This window comes from Callorhinus ursinus, unplaced genomic scaffold (genome assembly GCF_003265705.2).
Source record: "Callorhinus ursinus isolate GAN/ISIS: 27379988/994484 unplaced genomic scaffold, GSC_fseal_2.0 scaffold34, whole genome shotgun sequence".
NCBI lineage: Eukaryota > Metazoa > Chordata > Mammalia > Carnivora > Otariidae > Callorhinus > Callorhinus ursinus.
In genome coordinates this window covers 13,816,840-13,836,890 of record NW_027397096.1, presented here as the reverse complement: position 1 = coordinate 13,836,890, position 20,051 = coordinate 13,816,840, and the positions used below count along the sequence as shown (strand labels likewise).

The window sequence follows — 20,051 nt, the reverse complement described above, 5'->3', positions numbered from 1 at the left end:
GTCCAAGTGCAGACACACACATCTCAGAAAGCAGCTCGGCCAGCCCATCCTCAGCTGCGGCTGGAATCCCAGCTCTGCTCTGGCACCTGCTGCCCTGTGTGTCCTGAGGCACATTGGTGCCAGCTTGTTTGAGGGAAGTGAGCCCCTAGAAGAGGCCTGGGGCTGTGGAACTCATCTCTAAGCCAAGACTCCTAAGGTCTTGATGCTCACAGTGCCTTGGTAATCACTCTATCAGATGCCTGACAGAAAGCATGCTGGGCAAAATAAAAGCTAAAGGCAGACTTTGAGCCATCCCACCCGCAAAAACCTCGAGTGCTAACCCTGCCGCACTCTGGGTTTCTGAGAGAACTTGGCCTAGGCTTAGGACCCCATGCCAGCTTTGGTGATCATCTCACTGCCTGAATGTCTCTTCCCCTCCCTAGGCCTCTGTTTCTCCATTGAAAGATAGGACTGGACTCCCCACAACTCCAGCGCTTGTGCTCTGGGTCGGTGCAGGTAGAGCCTGACACCTGGGCAGAAGCAGGGCCAAGATATGGCAGCCCATGTATGAGTCCCTGACCACTGAGTGTTCCTGCCCACCTCCAGTTAGCACGTGGCCTGGCCAACCTTGCCTCAGTGCCCCTCAGCTCCTGGAGCTCTGACTCTTCCTTAAAATTCAATATCCCACCAGGAATTGATATCCTTGATGAGAGTAGAATTTCCCAGGCACTGCTGGAGTGGGGGTATTCAGGCCAAGGCTCTGGGGAGTGGACACTTTGTTTGGCACAAGGCCTGACTCTCCTGAGAAACTCAGATCAGCGCACACCTCCAGCCTGCTAGCCAGGGCTCCCTCTGCTTAGGTCAGGCCAATGGGGTCTGTGTGAAAAAACTCCTGGCCCCCTCCATTGGATCTTTCCTGCCTACCCACGGGCGAAGGTTGTGGGGCACCAAATTAAACAGGATGCTGCACGTGGGCCAAGCTAAAGGCACAGGTTCAAAAGCCAAGAATAAATAGTGATTTCCACAGGATTTCAGATCTGTATGACTAGCAGAGGCCACTCTTGCCTCTGGGTAGCAGAGTGTCTCTTAAGTGGTACAAGAACTAATTGTACCTCCCTTCCCCCAGAGGTGATGAGTCACTGATGACATAGAGGGCCCTAGTGGGGCCAAAGAGCTAGAACTGGGTTGTGTCTTTCAAGGAAACCTTAGCCAGTCTGTCCAGAAAGGTCTGTGGTGAGAAATCGAGATAACCCAAGCCCCTGCCTTGCTCCTACTGTTCCCCAGTGTCCCAGGATCCTGGGGCAGGCCAGAAATGTGAGTGGCAAGGCCAGGGAGCACTGTGTTTCCTGGCACCTGCTGTATGGCTATGGTGAGGGGCAGTTCTGGAGCCAGCAGAGGGCTAGAGGCCAGCCAGAGGGCCTTTCCAGCACCGTCTCTGCTAGTAGGGCAGGGACAGGAGCTGAGAGATGGAAGGGACTTAAGTCTGCACAGGAGCGTGACCCCCTTCAAGGGCTCCCACCTCACCTCCCAGCTTCTTCTTGAATACCTTCCATGGCTAAAAACTCACTGACTCTACCGCCCTTCACTCTTTGGGCAGTAATTTACCAAAGGTCTTCATCATATGGAGTCAAAATTTGTGTCTAACTGGACTTCACCCTCCAAGTGCCTCTACGCTAGAAGCTTTGCTAACTCATTTCACTGGACTTTGTTTTGTTCTTCAATGTCCACACCCTTTCAAGTGACCCATCTGTATACGTATCTCTCCCAAACTAACCACAGCCCCTCAAGGACAGGGAATATGTCTTCTATTTTAACCTCTACTCATTTCAATTCAGTGAACATGTGATGTAATGTCTTCCTGGATGACCAGGCCTCTGCCCCCAGGAGGTGTCTGATCAATATGAATTGACTGAAAGGATTCATTGATCAGTTTTCCACTCTGATTTTTGGAGCACAGACAAGCCTTGAGGCTCTGGGCGTCACTGACCCAGAATTTGCCCTTCATTCTGGCCGCTTACCAGCTCATACTCACTTTCCAGCCTCATAGTTCACATGCAAAGACACAAATGTTACCCTCCCTAAAGTCTTTCCCTTCATAATCTGTGATATCTGAAGGTACTGCTGAAATATTGAGAAGTTACTTTCCAGGAAGATGTGGCTATGGAAGAAGGGTTTCTACACCGTGTGTGAATTCCTAAGGCAGGGTTCTCGGTTTTGAGGAGCCAGCTCTGAGCCTCAGTTTCTCCATCCATGAAATCGGGAGAAAAAGTCCACCTCACGAGGTTGCTGTAAAGCTTCACTAAGGTAACACGCTTAGAATGGTGTAGCCACTAAAATGAGCGGTGGTTATTATCTCAGCTAACGAGAAAATTATCAACACCAAATCAGCAACTGTCAGCTGTCATAATGTCAAATGCTTTCTCTCCAAAAAATGAGGAATGTGCATGTGTAATGGGTGTCGAGGGACGAGAGAAGAGCCTGAGACTAAAATGACATCAGAGTGCCCACACTGCCACCAACTGTAGAGTCAGCCCCTCCAGCTAAACAGCGCTCCAGTCTCTAGAAAGCAGGTCTTGGTTTCAGACTTACTGAGCCGAATTCCCAAGCGCAGCCATTGTGGAGACTCCCGGAGCGAAATGACTTTGCCTGTGGTGGGCGTGCCGAGGAAGTGACTGGCCAGTGCTGCCCTCCCACCTTCAGGGCCAGAGCCTGAGCTTCTCTTAGGAACTGCCTCACATTCTGTGCCCCTCCCCCAGGCGTTCCTTCAGCCCCCACGGTGCAGCTGTCACTTGCCTCTGCCCTCTTGGCAGCTGAGCAGAGGAGGGGAAAGGGACACGGCCATTTCTGTCACTCAGGATAACCTTCCTGTGGCTGAGCAGCTGTCAGAGTGGCTTCTGTGGTACAGATTTTCTTCCTCACCCAAGGATGCTCCCTGCCCGCTGAAGCCAAGATCCCTCATCTACCCAGGCCTGCTATTGCTCGTCTTACTTGAAAAACCCACCATCTCAAACACCACCAAGCTACTCTGACAGCAAGATACAATGTCGGAGATGGGTTCCAAGAGGGAACCAAGGGGCTTCAGGAAATACACCAGAGAGTCCTAAATAACATGTGGCAGATTCTTCCCCATGTGGGATCATTCTGAGAAGAACAAAAAAACAAGGGATTCTTGTCTCAGTTCTGCCATCAAGCCCAAGGGAGAGGCATAGGATTTTCCTGCCCCCATTTCATAAGCAGAGGGACAACCTGCTCAGGTCTCCCAGTGCAGGCAGGATGTCATCCCCCTGCCCTGTGTTTCTGGGGGCTCCTGCTGACATACACTCACCTTGGCCTGTCCTAGGGTCACCATTTGTCCTAGTTTGCCCAGGACTGGTAGGGGTCCCAGAACACAAGATGCTAAACCAGGAACATCCCAGGCAAACCCTGATGAGTTGGTCAACCTAGCTTGTCCCCCAAAATAGCAAGTGTGGGTGAGAGGTTACCAGCCTCCCATCCAGCTCTGGACTTCGCTGCCCATGGTAGCTGGAAATGAACAAGGCACCATCTCACAGGAAAAGCAGCTGGGTGGCAGGGGTCAGGCTGCTATGAAAAGCCCCCCGAGGTGCCCTGCCCCATTTTCAGCAGCTCTGCTCCATTCTTTCAATGCCCTCTCTTCTCAGCTACAAGCCTCTGTACAAAGCAAAAGAAAATGAGGGCAGTGGGAAAGAGGGTTCAAGGGTTCCTTTCAGACAGCCCACCTCCTGGGATTCTGTTAACATCCCCATGAACGCAGAGCATCCCTGCATTCCTCCTAGACTCTGGATTTTTCTGTTGAGGAAGTCTACCTGAGCAAAACTTCCCCAAGCCTCAAGAGCCAACAGAAGGCTGGCCATACCATCCCTAGGGGCCAAATGACATGTCACTTTAAAGACACCAAAGTCTGCCTTAGGTATCACTGAGATGGCCTCCCCTGGTTCCTGGCCTGCTTTCCAGAGTTAGTTTCTTGCATAATTGATAGAGATAGAAGGGAGTAAACCACCTTGTCTGCTGACAGCCTGAAAAGTCATTTTCAAGGGCAAGTAGGTTAGGTGCCTTGAGGACAAGATCTTGGGGCCAAGGCAGCCCCATCCATCAGGGGCGTTGCAGCCCTTCCCATCAAGAGCTGCTTTATTCCAAGGAATTCCCCGGGGCTGTGTGAGAAGACAGCCCCAGCTGACCCCATAGGGGACCTTCCTGTTGAGCTTCTGCTAGTTCTGATACCAAAAACAAAACCATTAGGAATGCTTCCCTCAGTCCAGCATAACCTTCTCTGGGGAGATTCCAGCCCCTAATGTACCAATCCAAGGATGAGAAGCATCTGTAAGCCCTGCTCCTTAGACAAAAGGGCCTTGAGGAGCCACTTGGGAGGAGACTGACACTTAAGAGAGAAATGGTAGAATCAGGCTCTGTCCCCCTATGGACCCAGAAGGGCTTATGAAGCTCAACAACAAACATGCTGCCGTCCTCAAGGCAGGAGCTGTGGCTGGCCACCAGAGAATTCCTGCCAGGAAAGGAATCTGGAACAGACTCTACAGTCAACCATTCCCAGATCAGAAGAACCAGAGGCCTTGGACACAGGCACCACAGATTCTCTATTGTGGGATAGCCTGTGGGCCATGCAGCGTGGAAGACAGACTGGGGAAGGCCTACCACTCTCACGCTTTGTGAGGAGTCCCTGGCCCTTCTCCATGCCACCCCACTTCCAAAGAGCCAGGGAAGACTGGCAGGCCCAGCTAGTCTCTCCCCAGCTTCTCTTCCCAGCTTCTGGGGAGCAGCCCTGCTGTTGAACAGGGCTGGAGAGCTGCAATTATCGAGACAGGATAAGAGCTATTTTGGGAAAGAGCCGTCCTGCTGCCAAGGCTTTTGACTCCCTAAACTAAAACAAGACGCACCAAGAAAGGGGGTGAAGGTGGGGGAGAACAGGGAGGAACTTGCTCAGTCAAAACCATCATATCCTGACTGAGAGAAAACACTAACCCCTTCCCAAAGGTATGTAAGTGCATCAAAGGAGTGAGTGAGAGGCTAGCTACTAAGATAGAAGGGTGTAACTTGACCCCCCCACACCACACACACATATCCCCTGATGACTCCCTTTCCCCTAAGATCCTGCAAGAGCACATATTCAGTCTGCTGCATTTATTTGGACATTTGAGCGCAAACCATTTCATATTGTTGTTTAAATGTTTCCTGTCCATGTCTTATCTCCCCAACCAGATGGTAAGCTTCTCATGGCCAAAGAATGTGTGTGCTCTGAGGCTTCAATGCTTCCCCCGACAAGGAGTGCCTAGCAGAGCGCTAGGCATCTGAATAAAGCTGTTTGTGGAAGGAAGGGATAGAGGGGAAGAGGGAGAATGGATTCAGAGTCTTGCTTAGAGGTATCCTCTAGAAGTGGCTGTTCCCACCCGCAGTGGAGCTCAGAGCATGGGGCTGAATAGGAAGCCACGGCAGAGAGGGTGGCAGCCACATTTCTGGCACCCCCTGCCCCGCCCCGCCTTCAGCTGTTTCCTTATCTGACCTCAGGCTGTCCTGCCCCACCTTCCTTGTTTGTTTTCCATCTGTAATTAACTGTCCATCCTGGGCTAGCCCATGGATGGGGCCCATTAGAAGCCATGCTAGGCTTTGGGTAAGGAAGAGATAGGGCCGAGAAAGAATGGAGGCAGGAAAAGCTCAGACTATCTTATCAAACATGGGCCAAGAAGAACTAAAGTACTTAGAGGAACAATGCACTATGAAATCAGGACACTCTTTGCCAAATTCAGGACACAGGGCTGCCGAGAGCAGAGTTTACCTTGTGCCTTTCCAAGTTGAGGACTCAAATAGTGTGTAACCCAGAAAAGTGTTCCCTTTCTGGAGTGCCCTAGGCTGGAGAGAGGAGAGCCAAGTGGAGACTGATCCAATGTATGGCTTCCCAGACAGCCTTCCCACAGAGCACTTGGCAGGATTTCTCATCTCTCCAGGGCTTCAACTAGCTCATATAGGGCCTTCGTGCAAATCTCCCTCTGGGGAGATGCAGCCCCACAGGTGCACAGCGTGGCAAGTGGAACGCAGGCTACATTTCAGTCCCCACTTGCCCCGTTAGGTGCCCTTGTGCAGTGAACAACCTGCCCAACCATAGGGAGCAGTTCTGTCTGTCTCCCTCCATTCCTATTTCCATGAGAGGTTAAGAGAGGGACTTGGATAAGGGGGAGCACAGAAAGAATGGAAGTAACTTCCCAGGGGTATTCTTACCTCCTCATCTGTCATAATGGAGAAGTAGGAGTCGGGCATTCCCAGGGGGGCAGCAAATGGAATTCAGAGAGTACCAACAGGAGGGGAAAAAGAGAATTTTACTAAAGATGTTCAGTGGACTTGGGCATAACCTGGCCCAGCTTCCTTCCTAGTGCAAGTGGCCCAAATAGCAACAGCTAGCATTTACTGAGGGCTCACTGTTGCCAGGCCCCATGCTGAGTGCTGTACATGTAGTAGCTTGGTCAGTCCTTATAAGGACCCTAAGAGGTTGCAATTGTTCTCATTAATAGGGAAACTAATGATTGGAACGATAAAATAACTTACCCAAGGTCACCGTTAGAAAATAGACAGGGCTCAAACCCAATACTATAACTCCAGAGTCCATGCTCTACTAAACCTCAACTTTATAGAGCTTTGCTCCCTCTGAAGGGCAGGATGCCCTTCTCTGCTCTTTGCTGCCCATCACTCAGAGAGCTTATGCTGGGTGGGACTGGACTGCATTCCCAGGGCTCTCTCCTCCCCAGGAACTTCCTCATCCAGAGCCCTGGCCTCCCTCATGCTCGCAGACTAAAGCATATCTTGGGCTACAACATTCAAAGCAGGAACTCCTTGCTACTAAGATTCACTAAATGAGGGTTGGTCCCCACCTTCCCTCCCACCAGAGAGGTCAAGGGAACAAAGTGGGAGGCAGGTATCTGAGGACACTTCTCTTAAGCATTCTAGAGCTGGCTGCCTAAGTTGGTAGAGCATGTGACTCTTGGTCTCAGGGTTGTGAGTTTGAGCTCCATATTGGGTGTAGAGATTACTTAAAAACAAAATCTTAAAAAAAATTAAAAAGGATTCTAGAGTTGGCTATAGGACCCACTGATGGCCACAAGGTAGAGGCCTGACATCCCTGGAGATCCTGCTGGGTAGCAGCCAATGCCTCCCAGGTCTAGCTATGGGGGCTTGAGGAGAGTTCTGAAGAACCAGAGAGACACAAGAGGAGACCCATCAACCTGCATTAGTGTGGGGTTAGCCCTGAGGAAGACTGTGAAACAGGTAGTTTGTCTTAGTGACTTGTTTTTTGGTTTTTTAAAAAATCACATGAGAAGTAAGTCCAGCTAAACTGAAAGGTATGGGCTTAAATTGTTTTCCATTCCAGAAGTGACTACTTCCCATTGAAAGGAGGCCCTTGAAAATGAAAAAGGTTCCAATTCCCAAAGGAATGACTCTAATGGTGGAATTATAGACAAGATAAGAAGTTCCCCTGCTCCTTTAAGTCAAACCCCCAGTATGATCGGTCCTAATAGACCTAGCTCTATAGATACATAGAGGTCACCCTCCCACCTGTCCTCCTGCCTCCCAGACCCCTACAATGGATCCATAGGAGGGAAAAGCACAGACCTTTTAGCCACCAGATGACACGATTGTACATTTCCTCAGAGACATCTGAAAGTAACAGAGATTGTTGCTTTTTTTCACTCTGTGGGATGTACCTCCCTCCCCCCACTACTTAACATCTCCCTTTCTAGCTCCACATTTCTCCCCACAAAGGTGCCCTCAGCCCTTGATTCTCTCCAAGAAGCCCCTGCAGACTAGGACTAAACTCCCCCCTCCCTTTTCTCCACCCTCTTTGTGCCACTATTAATGCCTTTCCCCTCTTTGAAGTCTGGGTCCTAGCATATCTATGCCCCACTTTCTCCATTTTGTTGTCAGAATTTTTGCCTGAGAACCTTATCTTCTTTACTAGTCCTTACCAGCCCTCACCCAGCTCAGTTCTTCATCTCCATTCTTGGGAAGCACTTCCCACCCTGCAAACCACTCTCTACTACCTTCCATTGAAAGGTTAAGCAGGGTTGCCTGGAAGAGTCAATGCCTGATGCTGGCCCAAGCATCGTCACCGATGTCATTAGCTTGGAGCGCAGAGAAGCTGGCAGGGAAGGAATGGAGCAATGGGCTCAAGGATGGGACTAGCTTTAGCACTGGCGGGAGGGCAGCTCTGAGGCCCAGATTGAAGAAGGGGTCTTTCCTGCCCATCCCAATGTCCCACCTCACTAAATCGGGACTGCACCTGGGCAGTCTGCTTCTTCACATACCCAAGAAGAAAGCACTAAACCTTTGACTGGCTTGTTTGGAGGAGCACTTGAGGGCCTGTGGCACTTTGCTCAATGGTGCCCGGTTTGGAGACTCCTTTGGTAATGCTAGTGGTGGTGGTGGTGCTGCTGGTAGTGGTGGTGATGGACTTGCCTTCTCTCTCTGGAACATCATTTCCTCACAGAAAGGAGTTGAGTCCATTTCAAAAAAGGATAATAAAGGATCTGGGGGAGGAGGGGACTTAGACTCAAAATCAGGTGTTGTCGGCCGGCTTTGGGGTGTTTCACCTTCAGGATTGAGTAAGGTCCACCATGAGGAATCAGGCCCATACCTAGGTAAGGACCGAGGGGGTAAGGGCCGAGGGGACAGTTCCAGTTCTCCTTGGACAGAGGGCTTTCGGGAGGGTCTGGGGGACATGCAGAGGCTTTCTGAAGGCCTTTGGGTGTGCTGCTTATAGCTGTGCTCTGGAGCGACAAACACTGGTTTTGGGGGGTTCTCAGACACAGCTGGAGATGTCACCCGGGATGCTGAGTGTAGTAACTGTCCCTCTGGGGAGATGGTGACCCTGCGGCCAACCTCACTGTCTCCTCTGGTTGAGGACCTCAGGTTGGACTCTACTTCTGATGATATTAAGACCTTTGGGGAGGGCTTGATGTCAGCATAGACAGAATGCTTGCGGATAGACTCAGGATCTGGACGTATAGAAACTCGGTGTCCACCATCCAAATCCTTAAGGACAGAGAGTCTGAGGGATGATTCCATGTTCATATTCCTATGCAAAGTCTTGGGTTCTGTAAAGATTGAGCTGAGACGATTCATTTCAAACTCTTGGCCGGGGATCCTTCTCTGGGCTGTCCGAGAGTCTGCATTGACACGGCCACTGCTATGTTCTGGGCTAGAGGGTATCCTTGAAGATCTGATCTCAGTAGCAGTCAAACCCTTTCGGATGGGCTCAGTTTGGACTGCTTCATCCTTTGGGCAAACTAAAGTCCTACGGGGAACTCTGACCCCTTGTGGGTACTGGACCTTGGAGGGTGGGTCTTCTTCTTGTAAGATCTGTAAGTTATCCTTCTGGTCTACAAAACTCAACCGGCGAGAGGATTTGGCATCTGGCATTACTGAGTAGCGATTACTCATGTCACGCCCTGGCTTGCTCTCACCGCCTCTTCGTGTTGATTCCTCTTTGGATGGACTAACGTTCCGCTGCATCTGGACAGCATGGGAAGCTACCTGACTCTGCTGGCTCTTTCGATGAAGAGAGTGATGACGGTATGTTTCTGACTTTGATTGAGTCTCATTTCCTCGAGGGACGGGTGTTCCAGCAAGGCCGGGCCCTAACTGGGGGGAGCTAGATTGAGCATAGTCTGATGTTGAATAGAGAGTGGTGAGATGCCCAGCTTCTGATTTTCGATGTGGCGAAGGGCTTTTGGGGGCTGCAGCACTTCGTGAGCTTGAGGCAAGCATGTACCCTGGTACCCGCTGAAGAGTTGTGTTAGTATCCTCAGACCCTTTTGGTGCTGAAACTGCTACCTTGGACCCAGTTTTATTAGTCTTGACCATCCGATATACTGAGCTCCTATGGGTAGATCCCATATTTTACTGGCTGGCTTGTATTGAGGGTCTTAATGAAGTCTGGAAATTTACCCTCAGTTTTAAATGCTGCTGTTCTTGCACTCCCACAAAAGTGGCTGTTATTATAAGAGTGTCTCAAATAGTCCCCTTAGCTACCTGCCTGGTGATGTCATAAAGGAAGGAGCTTCCTACTAAACATCCTGGCATACAGCCACAATTTGTTTTTAAGTAGATTCTGTGCCCGATGTGGGGTTAGAAATCATGACCTTGAGATCAAGAGTCGCGTGGTCTACCGACTGAGCCAACCAAATGTCCCTTCAGCAACAATCCTTCAGAGAATCTCAAGCAGTAACTGCAAGGAAACTGAGGATTTGTCTTTGGAGTTAACACCACCAAGTCTTTGGCCAAGTTCTTAGCAAACCCAGATTTTCCTAGTACACAGAGAAGGCTCTGGACTCTCCCTTATTCTCCCCAGATTCTAGGAATTCCCAGACTCATCCAGAGAAGGAATCAGCCTGATTATCCTACTAAGGCAGGCCTACTCAACTCAATCACTCTGTGTTAGTCCCAGTTTTAGTAAGATGCAAGTACAAAGTTGTCCCAATTTAGTTTGGAACTGCACTGTATGGAAGTAAAAAAAAATAGAGCTCCAGGCTTTTCTAGGTTTCAGAGGTAGTTTGGTTGACCCAGGGCTAAAAATCCAGATTGCTCAAATCATAAATTCTTACATTCTTGGCCCAGGAGTGAGCATAGGATTGTAGGAAGGATTCGGAGTTAGTCATTGGTTTCAGTCATAAATGACTAGTTGTGCACCTTAGACAAGTTACTTGACTTTCCTGAGCTTTGATTTCTTCATCTGGAAACCAATGTCTGGTAGGGGTCGTATAACAAATGTTAGTGTCCTTTCTCACAATCCTCTCCCCTCAGCTATCCTAATTAGATGGACTCTGGTTCTTTCTTGATTTGAAGAGTGCCTTTGCATCTTGGATGACCATTTTGGATGAGAGACATGATCATCTTTCTTTCCCTTTCACAGGCTCCTTTCTACCATATCCACATCCCACCATTGACTCTGAAGGATTATTGTGGTTATATGATGGTCAGACTCATTGTTTCTGGATCTTTAAATTCACCTTGATTGAAGACAAAATTAAAATCAAAACCAACATGTTTTTAGGTAACAGGAATCTCAATAGACTGAGAAACCTTGAGCTACTGACGAGTCTTCATAAAACACTTGGCTAACCATTATATCTTGTTTTACAGAAAAGGATAAAAGTAGAAGAATATTTACAAGCCAGATATCTTGAAAATACTAAGAGTAAGCCAGGTTGAAGTGAAGATGGTTCCTATTTATATTTATTTGGTATCTTGTTATAAAATTGAGACTGGCTGACTTGAACAAAACTTTACTCTGAGATTCTACTTTCTTCTTCTTCTTCTTCTTTTTTTTTTTTTGGAGAAGGAGGGGCAGAGGGAGAGAGAGAATTTTAAGCAGGCTCCACTCACAGTGTGGCCGATGGGGGTGGGGCTCAATTTCACAACCCTGAGATCCTGACCTGATCCAAAATCAAGAGTCAAGATGCTTAACCCACTGAGCACCCAGGCACCCCTGAGATTCTACTTTCAATACAATGACTTAATAATATATAACCTTTAACCATGAGAATATAATGCTTATTTGTTTGTCTGGGAAGATTATATTTCTCTTTATAAATTTATTGAGAGTGAATTTGAATTACCCTATCAACATGTAACATTAAGTCTGCTATCACTTTTTTGATCTTATTAAAATCAGCTCAGTTGTTTGTTTACATTCTCTTAATATTGGGGAAAAATATATATTTTTCCTTTCAGTGTTCAATTTCAGGATAAGTAAACACAAAAGGTTGATTTTTACATAAATGTTGCAAAACACACACAGTCTTGATATTTTCCTCCTCATAAATAGTCTAACTTTAATCAATCTGTGCCTGAGTCACAGGTGGGTTCTTTGAGGGTTATGCCCCCTTGCTTCTCTTGCTTCTCCTACTGGCAGGGGTATAATGAAGACAAAATGTGATGACAGGTGTAAAAGCAATATTAAACTGTTTTATTTTTAATGGAAGCCATATAGTGAGGGACAGGATTGCCAGGGATGGCCACTTGGTTGATGGGCTCTGTGGTAGCCTGTCTCCAGATGGCCCCCAATGATTCTCACCTCCTAGTAGTCATGCCTTTATGTAGTGCCCTCTTATTCTGAATCAGGGCTTGCCCTCTGTGACCAATAGAATACAGCAGAAATGATGGTATGTGACTTCTTTTTTTTTTTTAAAGATTTATTTATTTAGGGGTGCCTGAGTGGCTCGGTCAGTTGAGCGACCCACTCTTGGTTTCGGCTCAGGTCATGATCTCGGGGTCCTGGGATGGAGCCCCACAATGGCTCTGCACTCAGCGGGGAGTCTGCTTGAGGATTCTCTCTCTCCCTCTCCCCTCTCCACCCTGCCCCGCTGGCTCACAGTCTTCTCTTTCTAATAAATAAATTTTATTTGAGAGAGAGAGAGCACAAGGAGGAGGGGCAGTGGGAGAAGAAGAGAGAATCCCAAGCAGACTCTGCACTGAGTACCGAGCCCAACACAGGGCTCGATCTCAAGACCCCAATATCACAACCTGAGCCTAAACCAAGAGTCAGACACTTAACCAACGGCACCACCCAGGTCCTCCAATGATATGTGACTTCTGATGTTGGATCATAATGGCATTGCACCTTTTGTCTTGGTCTCTTGGATTGCTCACTCTGGGGAAAACCAGCGGCCATATGGTGAGGACACTCAATGGGAGATCCAGGTAGAAAGGAACTGAGGTCCCTAGTCAACAGTCCAGACCAATTTGCTAGTCATGCGAGTAAGCCAAATTGGAAATGCATCAAACTGTAACCTCAGGAGAGATCCTGAGCCACAACTGCCTAGCTGAGCCACTTCCGAATTCCTGACATATAAAAACTGTAAGAGACAATAAACAGTTATTTCTGGGGCACCTGGGTGGCTCAGTCAGTTAAGCGTCTGCCTTCAGCTCAGGCTGTGATCCCAGGGTCCTGGAATCAAGCCCCGAGTCGGGCTCCTTGCTCAGCGGGGAGTCTGCTTCCCCCTCTGCCCCTCCGCCTGCTCATGCTTGGGCCTTTCCCCACCCTCTCAAATAAATAAATAAAATACAATGGTTATTGCTACTTTAAGTCACTAAGTTTTGGAGGTGACTTCTTATGTAGCAATAGATTATGCAGAATCAATTTCTCTAGTGTTGACTCTCATTAACCAAGCACAGAGCCCAATATATAAACCAGAATAGCAACTTACTAATATACTTTGAGACACACAACTGTTGAGTGGATTGGAAAGCCAGGTCATTCTCTCCTTATAGAAGGACCAACTTCAAGAGGAAGAAATTTGCTTGGTGAACATGGAATTGGATCAAGAAGTTAGTATGATGATCCCCAAGAGGGCAACACCTGTCACAGAGCCCTAGACATACAAAGTGCACCCCTCATACACCCACCCCACAATGCTTTAACTGAGCATCCATCCCCAGTGTCTGGCTCCTAAAATTTCATTTTTCTACGCTTTACACTAATCATTCCTTTCTGTTAAGCAGTTTTTCTTCAAGTGAATTCTAATAAAATTGACTACATTTATGGTTACTTAATTATAATGACATTATAGTCCTACCTCCAACTGATTTAAGTATTCCTAAACCCCTTCTATTCTCCAAACTGAAAATAGCTTAAAGAGCATTATAACAAATTGAAATCACCTGAAAAGACCATTTTACTACTTTAATAAGCATCTTTCTAGATATTTATGCATTTGTCACATGTAGACATGTATTCATACATTTTCATGGGGTCATAATGTATCTACTAGCATCCTATTACTAGCATTAGTCAATAATATGTCAGGGACATCTTTCTGTGTCAATAAATCTGTATGACACAATTTCTCATTAGCCCACTTCCGGTTGTTCCATAATTTAAAAAAATTTACTGGGGTAAAACACACACAACGTTTACCATCTTAACTATTCTGACGTGTATAGTTTAGTGGTATTAAATACATTCACACTGTTATGCAAACATCATCACCATCCATCCCCCTCTTTTCATCTTGTAAATTTACCATTTTAGCCATTTTTAAGTGTACAATGCATTGTCATGAAGTACAATAACAATGTTGTGAGGCCATGACCACTCACTATCCATTTCTAGAACTTTTTCATCATCCCAAACAAAAACTCTATACCTGTTAAACAGTAACTCCCTATTCTCCCCCTACCCCAGCCCTGACAACCAGCATTATACTTTGTCTTTAGCATTTGGACTATTGTAAGTAACTAAAAAAAAAAAAATGGAATCATATGGTGTTTTCTTTTTGTGATTGTGTTATTTCACTTAGCATAATGTCCTCAAGGTTCACCTACGTTGTAGCTTACTGCAGAATTTCTTTCCTTTTTAAAGCTGAATAATATTCCATTGTATTTACCACATTTTGCTTGTCCCTTCATCCATTTATGGACACTGTTGGTTGCACATTTTAGCTATAATGCTGCCATGAACACTGGTATAGAAATATCTCTTGGGAGACCCTGCTTTCAATTCTTTTGGGTAAATATTCAGAAGTGGAATATATTGTTGGGTCATATGGTAATTTTTTAAAAAGATTTTATTTATTTATTTGAGAGAGAGAGAGAGCACAAGTAGGCAGAGTGTCAGGCAGATGGAGAGGGAGAAGCAGGCTCTCTGCTGAGCAGGGAGCCAGATGTGGGGCTCGATCCCAAGACCCCAGGATCATGACCTGAGCTGACGGCAGCCGCTTAACCAACTGAGCCACCCAGGCGCCCCTAGTCATATGGTAATTCTATTTTTAATTTTTTGAGGAACCACCATACCACTTTCCAAAGTGACTATACTGTCTTACATTCCCACCAATAGTGCACAGCAGTTCTAATTTGAAACATTTTTGCCAACACTTGTTTTCTGTTTCTTCCATAGTAGCCACCGTAAAAAATGTGAGGTGGTAACTCATTGTAGTTTTGATTTGCATTTCCTAATAGTGATGTTGAGCATCTTTTCTTGATTGACTATTCATGTATCTTCTTTGGAGAAATGTGTATTCAAGTCCTTACCCAATTTTGAATTGGGTTTTTTTGTTGTTGTTGAATTTTAGGAGTTCTCTATATATTCTGGATATAGATCCTTATCAGATACATGATTTGTAAATTATTTCTCTCATTCTAGGGGTTGCCTTTTTACTCTGTGGATAGTGAAATTTTAAATTTTCATTAAGTCCAACATGTCTGTTTTTTATTTTGTTGGCTGTACCTTTGATGTCGTATCCAAGAAATCACTGCCAAATCCAATGCTGCAAAACTTTTGTCCTACATTTTCTTCTAAAAGTTTTATTGTTTTCAGCCTTAGATTTAGGTAATCCATTTTGAGTTAATTTTTGTATATGATGTTCGATAAATATTAGATAAGAATCTCATTCTTTTGCATGTGGAGATCCAGTTTTCCCAGCACCATTTGTTGAAGAGACTGTCCTTTCCCCATGGTCTTGGCATTCTTGTCAAAAATAATTTGACTGTAAGTGCAAAGTTTTTTTTCTTAATTTTTTTATTAACATATAATGTATTATTTATTTCAGAGGTACACAGGTCTGTGATTCATCAGTCTTACACAATTCACAGTGCTCACATACCCTCCCCAATGTCCATCACCCAGCCGCTCCATCCCTCCCATCCCCTTCCCCTCCAGAAACCCTCAGTTTGTTTCCTGAGATTAAGAGTCTCTTATGGTTTTTCTCCCTCTCTGGTTTCATCTTTCATTTTTCCCTCCCTTCCCCTATGATCCTCTGTCTTATTTCTCAAAATCCTCCTATCAGTGAGATCATATGATACTTATCTTTCTCTGATTGACTTATTTCACTTAGCATAATACTCTAGTTCCATTCACATTGCAAATGGCAAGATTTCATTTTTTGATGGCTGCGTAATATTCCATTGTGTGTGTGTGTGTGTGTGTGTGTGTGTGTGTGTGTGTGTGTGTGTATGCCACATCTTCTTTATCCATTCATCTGTTGATGGACATCTAGGCTCTTTCCACAGTTTGGCTATTGTGGACATTGCTGCTATAAACATTGGGGTGCATGTGCCCCTTCGGATCACTACATTTGTGACAGCCAGTAGTGCAATTGCTGGGTCATAGGGTAGCTCTATTTTCAACTTTTGGAGGAACCTCCATACTGTTTTCCAGAGTGGCTGCACCAGCTTGCATTCCCACCAACAGTATAGGAGGGTTCCCCTTTCTCTGCATCTTCGCCAACAACTGTCGTTTCCTGACTTGTTAATTTTAGCCATTCTGACTGCTGTGAGGTGGTATCTCATTGAGGTTTTGATTTGGATTTCCCTAATGCCGAGAGATGTTGGACACTTTTTCATGTGTTTGTTAGCCGTTTGGATGTCTTCTTTGCAGAAATGTCTGTTCATGACTTCTGCCCATTTCTTGATTGGATTATTTGTTCTTTGGGTGTTCAGTTTGATAAGTTCTTTATAGATTTTGGATACTAGCCCTTTATCTGATATGTCATTTGCAAATACCTTCTCCCATCCTGTCAGTTGTCTTGGTGTTGTTGACTGTTTCCTTTGCTGTGCAAAAGCTTCTTATCTTGATGAAGTGCCAATAGTTCATTTTTGCCCTTGCTTTCCTTGCCTTTGGCGATGTGTCTAGGAAGAGGTTGCTGCTTGTGTTCTCAAGGATTTTGATGGATTCCTGCCTCACATTTAGGTCTTTCCTCCATTTTGAGTCTATTTTTCTGTGTGGTGTAAGGAAATGGTCCAGTTGCATTCTTCTGCATGTGGCTGTCCAATTTTCCCAGCACCATTTGTTGAAGAGACTGTCTTTTTTCCATTGGACATTCTTTCCTGCTTTGTCGAAGATTAGTTGACCATAGAGTTGAGGGTCCATTTCTGGGCTCTCTATTCTGTTCCGTTGATCTATGTATCTGTTTTGTATGTCTTGATGATTACAGCTTTGTAATAGAGCTTGAAGTCTGGAATTGTGATGCCATCAGCTTTGGTTTTCTTTTTCAACATTCCTCTGGCTATTAGGGGTCTTTTCTGGTTCCATACAAATTTTAGGATTATTTGTTCCATTTCTTTGAAAAAAGTTGATGGTATTTTGATAAGGATTGCATTAAATGTGTAGATTGCTCTAGGTAGCAGACATTTTAACAGTGTTTGTTCTTCCAATCCATGAGCATGAACATTTTTCCCTTTCTTTGTGTCTTCCTCAATTTTTTTCATGAGTATTCTATAGTTTACTGAGTACAGATCCTTTGCCTCTTTGGTTAGATTTATTCCTAGGTATCTTATGGTTTGGGGTGCAGTTGTAAATGGGATTGACTCCTTAATTTCTCTTTCCTTCTGTCTTGTTGTTGGTGTATAGAAATGCAACTGATTTCTGTGCATTGATTTTATATCCTGCCACTTTATTGAATTCCTGTATGAGTTCTAGTGTATGTGCAAAGTTTTATTTCTCAGCTCTCTTTTTTTAAGATTTATTTATTTATTTGACAGAGAGAGACACAGCGAGAGAGGGAATACAAGCAGGGGGAGTGGAAGAGGGAGAAGCAGGCTTCCCACCGAGCAGGGAGCCCGATGCGGGGCTCGATCCCAGGACCCTGGGATCATGAAGGCAGACGCTGAACAACTGAGCCACCCAGGCGCCCCTCAGCTCTCTCTTCTATTCCATTGATCTGTATGTCTGTCTTTACACTAGTACCACATTGTTTTGCTTACTGTAGCTTTGCAAGTTTTGAAATCAGGAAGGGTGAGTCCTCCAATTTTGTTGTTCTTTTGCAAGATTGCTTTGGCTATTTGGGGTCCACTGAGATTTCATATGAATTTTAGGAAGGGTTTTCCTATTTATGCAAAAAAAGTCATTGGGGGGGGCAACCCTGCAGGTCCCCTCCCTCCTCGGGAGCTTTGTACTATCACTTTGCTAACGCTCAATAAACCTTGCTTTGCTGCCCACCACTCTGTCTGGTCTACCTCTTCATTCTTCAAAGCAGCATGACCAAGAACCGCAGGTACCGACAGAAAAAAAAATCTTAGAACTATCCCAGGGTCCTGGAATCAAGTCCTGCCTTGGGCTCCTTGCATCAGATGGGATCCTGCTTCTCCTTCTGCCTGCCGCTCCCCGTGCTTGTGCTCTCTCTCTCTCTGACAAATAAAATCTTTATTTAAAAAAAAAAAGTCATTGGAGTTCTTTTTTTTTAAAGATTTTATTTATTTATTCATGGCAGAGGGAGAAGCAGGCTCCCAAGAAGCAGGGAGCCCGATGTGGGACTCGATCCCAGGACCCTGGGATCATGACCTGAGCCAAAGGCAGACGCTTAACCATCTGAGCCACCCAGGCATCCAAGTCATTGGGGTTCTGATAAGAGATTGCATTGGATCTATAGATTGCTTTAGGTAGTATTGACATGTTAACAATATAAAGACTATTAGTCCTTATATTTTTTAGGTATGTTGGTTTTGTTTCACCAATTAAAGGTTTATGAGAGGAAGGACTATATATTACAAGTCTCTGTATCCGCCAAGTTTCTTATACATAGTATTATTTGTAAAGTAATTTGCTTTGATTTTCTTCTGGTTTCAGTGACAAGCAACTGTCTCTTGCTTCAAAATGTTCAAATATATTTGTACCTTCCTATTTTATTTGTGCAGGGTAAAATTCTGTGGTGCTAATAAGAACTGTATGAATACAACCATCCTTAACAGGAACAATTCAGTTTTCACAAATAAAAGATCTACTATTTATTTGCTAAGAATAAAATGTTAGCTGGCTACTACTGCATAACAGCACACAGCTTCTAAGAAAAGGTTTTTATTCATATGTGAAGGCTCCAAACTTGAGGTAGATGAAGGTATATTGATCCTCTAAAAACCAGGCTAGGGGCACCTGGGTGGCTCAGTCATTAAGCATCTGCCTTTGGCTCCGGTCATGATCCCAGGGTCCTGCGATCAAGCCCCATATCGGGCTCCCTGCTCTGCAGGAAGCCTGCTTCTCCCTCTCCCATTCCCCATGCTTGAGTTCCCCCTCTCGCTGTGTCTCTCTCTGTCAAATAAATAAAATCTTAAAAATAAATAAATAAACAAACAAACAAACAAACAAACAAAATAAAAACCAGGCTAGACATGTGTATGCATCTGGCCAGTAGTCATTAGAGGCAAAATCACCACAATTTCATATTCCTCTATGGCACTAATGATGTGAGGTATAAAATCTGAAGTATACAGAAATTATGTTTGTTCACTTTAAAGAGTTCAAAATATCTTGGTCTTGGGCTTTTATTCCTACCTGTACTTTCATCATGTAAGTCAATTCTAGCTGGAATGGACTATGGCAATCCTAGCCAAGAGGAGGGCAGTATTTCTATTCTAAAATACAGATGACTGGTGCCGGTTTATGTGAGAGATGGTAGCAGTAGCTGCTTATAGGTCAAACTTTATAACAAAAATTGAAGCCTCTTTGGGTGGCAGTTCCTCTCCCCATAAGTAAAACAAAGAAATAGCTCTTACACGGCTAAAACCTAAATTGGTATTAGAAGTAAATATTTTATTATATAACAGGAGTTAAAGTGTTCAAAAATCTTAAACAACAAAACCAAAAGCCATTCTGGAAACAATGAGAAAATTTTACAATAAAAGCTACCTTTCACTTTTCAGAAATGTGGACCAGAAACAAATTGTTAAATGTGCTGCAAACAGACGGGGCCAATGTTCTGTCTATGGTGGCAACTGAACAAAGTGTGAGCAACGGAATCACTGCCCTGATGGTGACTGAAGCAGATGAGGAGAGGGGGGAGCTCTCGAGCAGGATGCTCCAACCCAGGCCAGGAGTCCACCTATGATCCAATTCCCATCAGTCTGACAAGTCACTCGGATCCAGCACGATTATCCTGTATGTGTATTTTTTAAAGAACAACAACAACAAAAAAAAGGAGTTTCGAGTTGGTGCACATATTTTTGAAAGACACAAAGAGCAGTTTCTTTCTATTCAACTGAATTCAAGGGAAAGGGATTTTGATCTTTATATTCAAAGGAGATAATCAACTAGTATATCATGGGAATGCACAATGACTGCCAAG

At 45.3% G+C, this 20,051-nt stretch overlaps 2 protein-coding genes across 10 annotated transcripts in view; both read right to left on the bottom strand.

The window, feature by feature from the left end:
* Nucleotides 1-7,608: 7,608 nt before the first annotated feature.
* Nucleotides 7,609-9,998, bottom strand: SEPTIN4 (septin 4). Its single transcript, XM_025851047.2, has 2 exons — nt 8,324-9,998; nt 7,609-7,656 (listed from the first exon to the last, which is right to left on the bottom strand). The coding sequence occupies exons 1-2, from the start codon at nt 9,892-9,894 to the stop codon at nt 7,647-7,649; spliced, it is 1,581 nt and encodes a 526-aa protein (XP_025706832.1). The 5' UTR covers nt 9,895-9,998; the 3' UTR covers nt 7,609-7,646.
* Nucleotides 9,999-19,494: 9,496 nt separating this feature from the next.
* TEX14 (testis expressed 14, intercellular bridge forming factor) overlaps nt 19,495-20,051 on the bottom strand; it is a 114,236-nt gene continuing 113,679 nt past the window's right edge. For all 9 annotated transcript variants that reach the window (XM_025851044.2, XM_073879513.1, XM_073879512.1 and 6 more), the window contains one exon: nt 19,495-19,862. In XM_025851044.2, coding sequence (XP_025706829.1) covers nt 19,826-19,862 — 37 coding nt within the window. In that variant the 3' untranslated portion in view covers nt 19,495-19,825. The remainder of the gene's footprint in view (nt 19,863-20,051) is intronic.